Source organism: Pseudophryne corroboree, chromosome 6 (genome assembly GCF_028390025.1).
Source record: "Pseudophryne corroboree isolate aPseCor3 chromosome 6, aPseCor3.hap2, whole genome shotgun sequence".
Lineage (NCBI taxonomy): Eukaryota > Metazoa > Chordata > Amphibia > Anura > Myobatrachidae > Pseudophryne > Pseudophryne corroboree.
In genome coordinates, this window is record NC_086449.1 from 405,556,255 (window position 1) to 405,559,421 (window position 3,167).

At 41.3% G+C, this 3,167-nt stretch overlaps 1 protein-coding gene across 1 annotated transcript in view; it reads right to left on the bottom strand.

Annotated features, from left to right (window-relative positions):
* Positions 1 to 467: 467 nt before the first annotated feature.
* Positions 468 to 3,167, bottom strand: part of UCMA (upper zone of growth plate and cartilage matrix associated) — a 69,551-nt gene continuing 66,851 nt past the window's right edge. Inside the window, exons 7-8 of the mRNA XM_063929988.1 lie at positions 2,518 to 2,611; positions 468 to 942 (exon numbers count right to left, since the gene is read on the bottom strand). Coding sequence (XP_063786058.1) covers positions 845 to 942; positions 2,518 to 2,611 — 192 coding nt within the window. The 3' untranslated portion in view covers positions 468 to 844. The remainder of the gene's footprint in view (positions 943 to 2,517; positions 2,612 to 3,167) is intronic.

Genomic DNA, 3,167 nt, shown 5'->3' on the forward strand with positions numbered 1-3,167 from the left:
GAAACCTTGCACCGGCCCTGCCTCCCTTTAAAAAGCATGACGACCTCCATAGTATCCCAGAGCTATTATGTTTTTTCTCTCGGACCCTCCCTCCTATCCTTTTATTGTCTATCAGGATTTTATTGATGTATGAGGTGGCATGGTACTGGAGGGATTGGACTGATTTTTTAGGACAAAGGGATACTTAGTAAGCCATTTTTGTATTTATTTGTTCTTCCTCTGGGGACCCTGTATATTACAATGTCGGTTGCCTCGTTTATATCAATGTACTTTCGAACTGTATCCTCTTGTATACCCTTTCCTGTATTCCTTCCCCCCCCCCCCCCCCCCTCTCTTGTTTTGTATCCCCTCCCCCCCCATTACAGTTTCTGCTTGTTAAAAATCTATTTTGAAAAAATATATATATATTGTGGCAGGAATACTTACTATCAATTATCCATGTTTGCAGAGAAAATGAAGACTCTAAATACGTTATGTAACGGTTTTATTTAGGTTTAAAATGAAATCACGTTTGAGGAAAATACCACTTAATACATGGTTTGGGTTTTTTAGCACCCACCCCCTAAGGGGGGGGGGAACCTGGTATGGAAGGATGATTATATATTGCACATGCAAACTTGTAACATTTTCTATCAAACAATCTCCTGTAAGAGTCTGAACAAATTTTACAACATAAGACAGTTTGCGTATGAGCAACCATGGCCTACAAATAATACAAGAAACCTGCAGAGAAAATACAATTTATGATCCTTGGAAACTAGTATTGCTCTGAACTGTAGGTATTTGTTTTACTATATATAGTTATTGATAGAACAGTTTTCAATGTACACTAATTCTATTGTTCTTAAATGTTTTGACGCTGGTAAAGGTAGGAAGGAGACAGTCCATCATAATGCCACTGGCGCCACTGTTCTACTTGTTCGCGGGTACGTTCTTCCTGTTCTGTTGAAAATGGAAAGAAAAGATTGAACTGCAGTTTTTTGTTTTGTTTTTTTTTGCTCCAAGGAAACAAACGTATTCTCCACTGGTCTTATGAATGCTTGTGCAGGTGTGATACTGTGTCAAAGCCATTTTACTCAATGGGGGATATTCAATTGTTTGAAAAGTCAGTTGGGTGTCTGATTTTTCCTATCTAATAGACAGGAAAAAACAGAGATCCTACCGACTTTTCAAACAATTGAATACCGCCCAATATTGTGTTTACTTTGTTATATAATTGATGGAAACAAAGCATAAAAAAATACCATAGTGATAACTAAATTTGATATTTTATTACAGCTGTTAATCTCTACAATATTTAAATGACACTTTAACTGTGTACTTTGCACACCATAGTCAGTGATCGTCTAGTCACTTGTACTCCTGTGATAGTCTAGTATGGAAATACTGTCTTTAAGTCAGTTTCTCATGTTCTGTATATTTTAGTTTCCACATTACATGGAATAGGATGTATCCCGCAGGACAAGCTACATTCTGCTGCTCTGTTTATGTTGGTCTTCCTGAATCTGAGGCAGATGTGAGACATTGGAAACTGTTCCTATGGAAATTGGTTTATTTTTCCAGGGACAGACCAGTTCTGCTATGATTTCACTGTCACCATGCCAATCTAAATCGCTGCTGTGTATACCTTCTAGATATACACCCATCTCTAATAACATTACCCAAATATTTCCATGGAATAGTGACATACCCTCATTTCTGCCACTGGTCGCCATGTTCTTAGGGCTGTCTCGGCTGGTTTGGCATGGGTTCACCAGTTGTAATGCATGGTCACATTAACGCTGAGAAGTATAGCGATGTTCTCGATAACTCTGTGCTCCCTACATTGTGGTAGTACTTTGGAAACATACACCCATGAGCCATAACATTAAAACCACTGATGGGTGAAGTGAATAATATTGATTATTTTGTTACAATGGCACCTGTCAAGCGGTGGGATATAACCGATTTCCTGAAGTTGATGTGCTGGTAGCAGGACAAATGGACAAGCAAAGATCTCAGTAACTTTGTCAAGGGCCAATTTGAGCTGGCTAGATGACTGGACCAGAGCGTCTCCAAAACAGCAGGTCTTGTGGGATGTTCCTGGTATGCAGTTGTTGGTGCTTACCCAAAAGTGGTCCAAGGAAGGATAACAGGGTCACGGGTGCCCGAGGCTCATTGATGCACATGTGGAGCGAAGACTAGCCTGTCTAGTCTTATCCTACAGAAGAGCTACTGTAGCACAAATTGCAAATACATGTAATGCTGGCTATGATAGGAACACACAGTGCATTGCAGATTGTGGCATCTCTGCAGACCAGTCAGATTTTCCATGTTGACCCTTGTCCACTGATGAAAGAGTCCACAATGGGCACGTGAGCATTGGCACTGGACCATGGAGCAATGGAAGATAATGGCTTGGTCTGATGTAAAACTCATGTTTACAAAAGGTAATAACCCAGAATTTACTAGAACGGGCTTTAATAAGTAAGGACTTCTAGGAAATCAGATGGAAATAATTCCACAGGGAGTCATTACCTTGGAGTGAGTGGGTACAGGTATTAAAAAAACTTTTTGCAAAACATTCATTATTTGCCAAGGTCTCAAGCAAGTCATAAATAGGAATGAAACCCTAGGGAACAGCAAGGCAGAATCAGAGCTAGGTACCATCTATGGAGTATCCTCTTCATTCCTTGCTACCCTGATACATTTCTTTAGTGCCTTGCACCACTCAAAAACTCCAAACCTATCTTAAATTCTACCAAATGTCAAATTGCTGTACCTTGTAAACAGACTATGCCCTACTCTTGTTGCCATATCAACACTGTTTGCTGCCATCTCAACACAGTTGCAGTAACAGCCTGTCGGGTTGCTTGCGATCATGTGATCGATGCCAGAATCCCGACACCACTCAGGAGACTGGCATTGGAGCACCAACAGCTGACATCCTGGACATGAGTATCTAGGTACTGGTTAGGGCCCAGGGATTGGTGGTGGTGGGGAATTAGGGTTAGGTACTGGGGGATGTTAGCTGTAGCCATCACGCCCCGAGGGTTAGGGACTAGGGGTGGGGGGTAGAAATGCTTACACCCTCCAATCTTGGGATTTTCAGCGTCAGGATGCCACTGTCTGCCAAGCGTATATAGTATGTATTCCCCCTAAACACTTTGTTAAAGTCTGCACTCCGG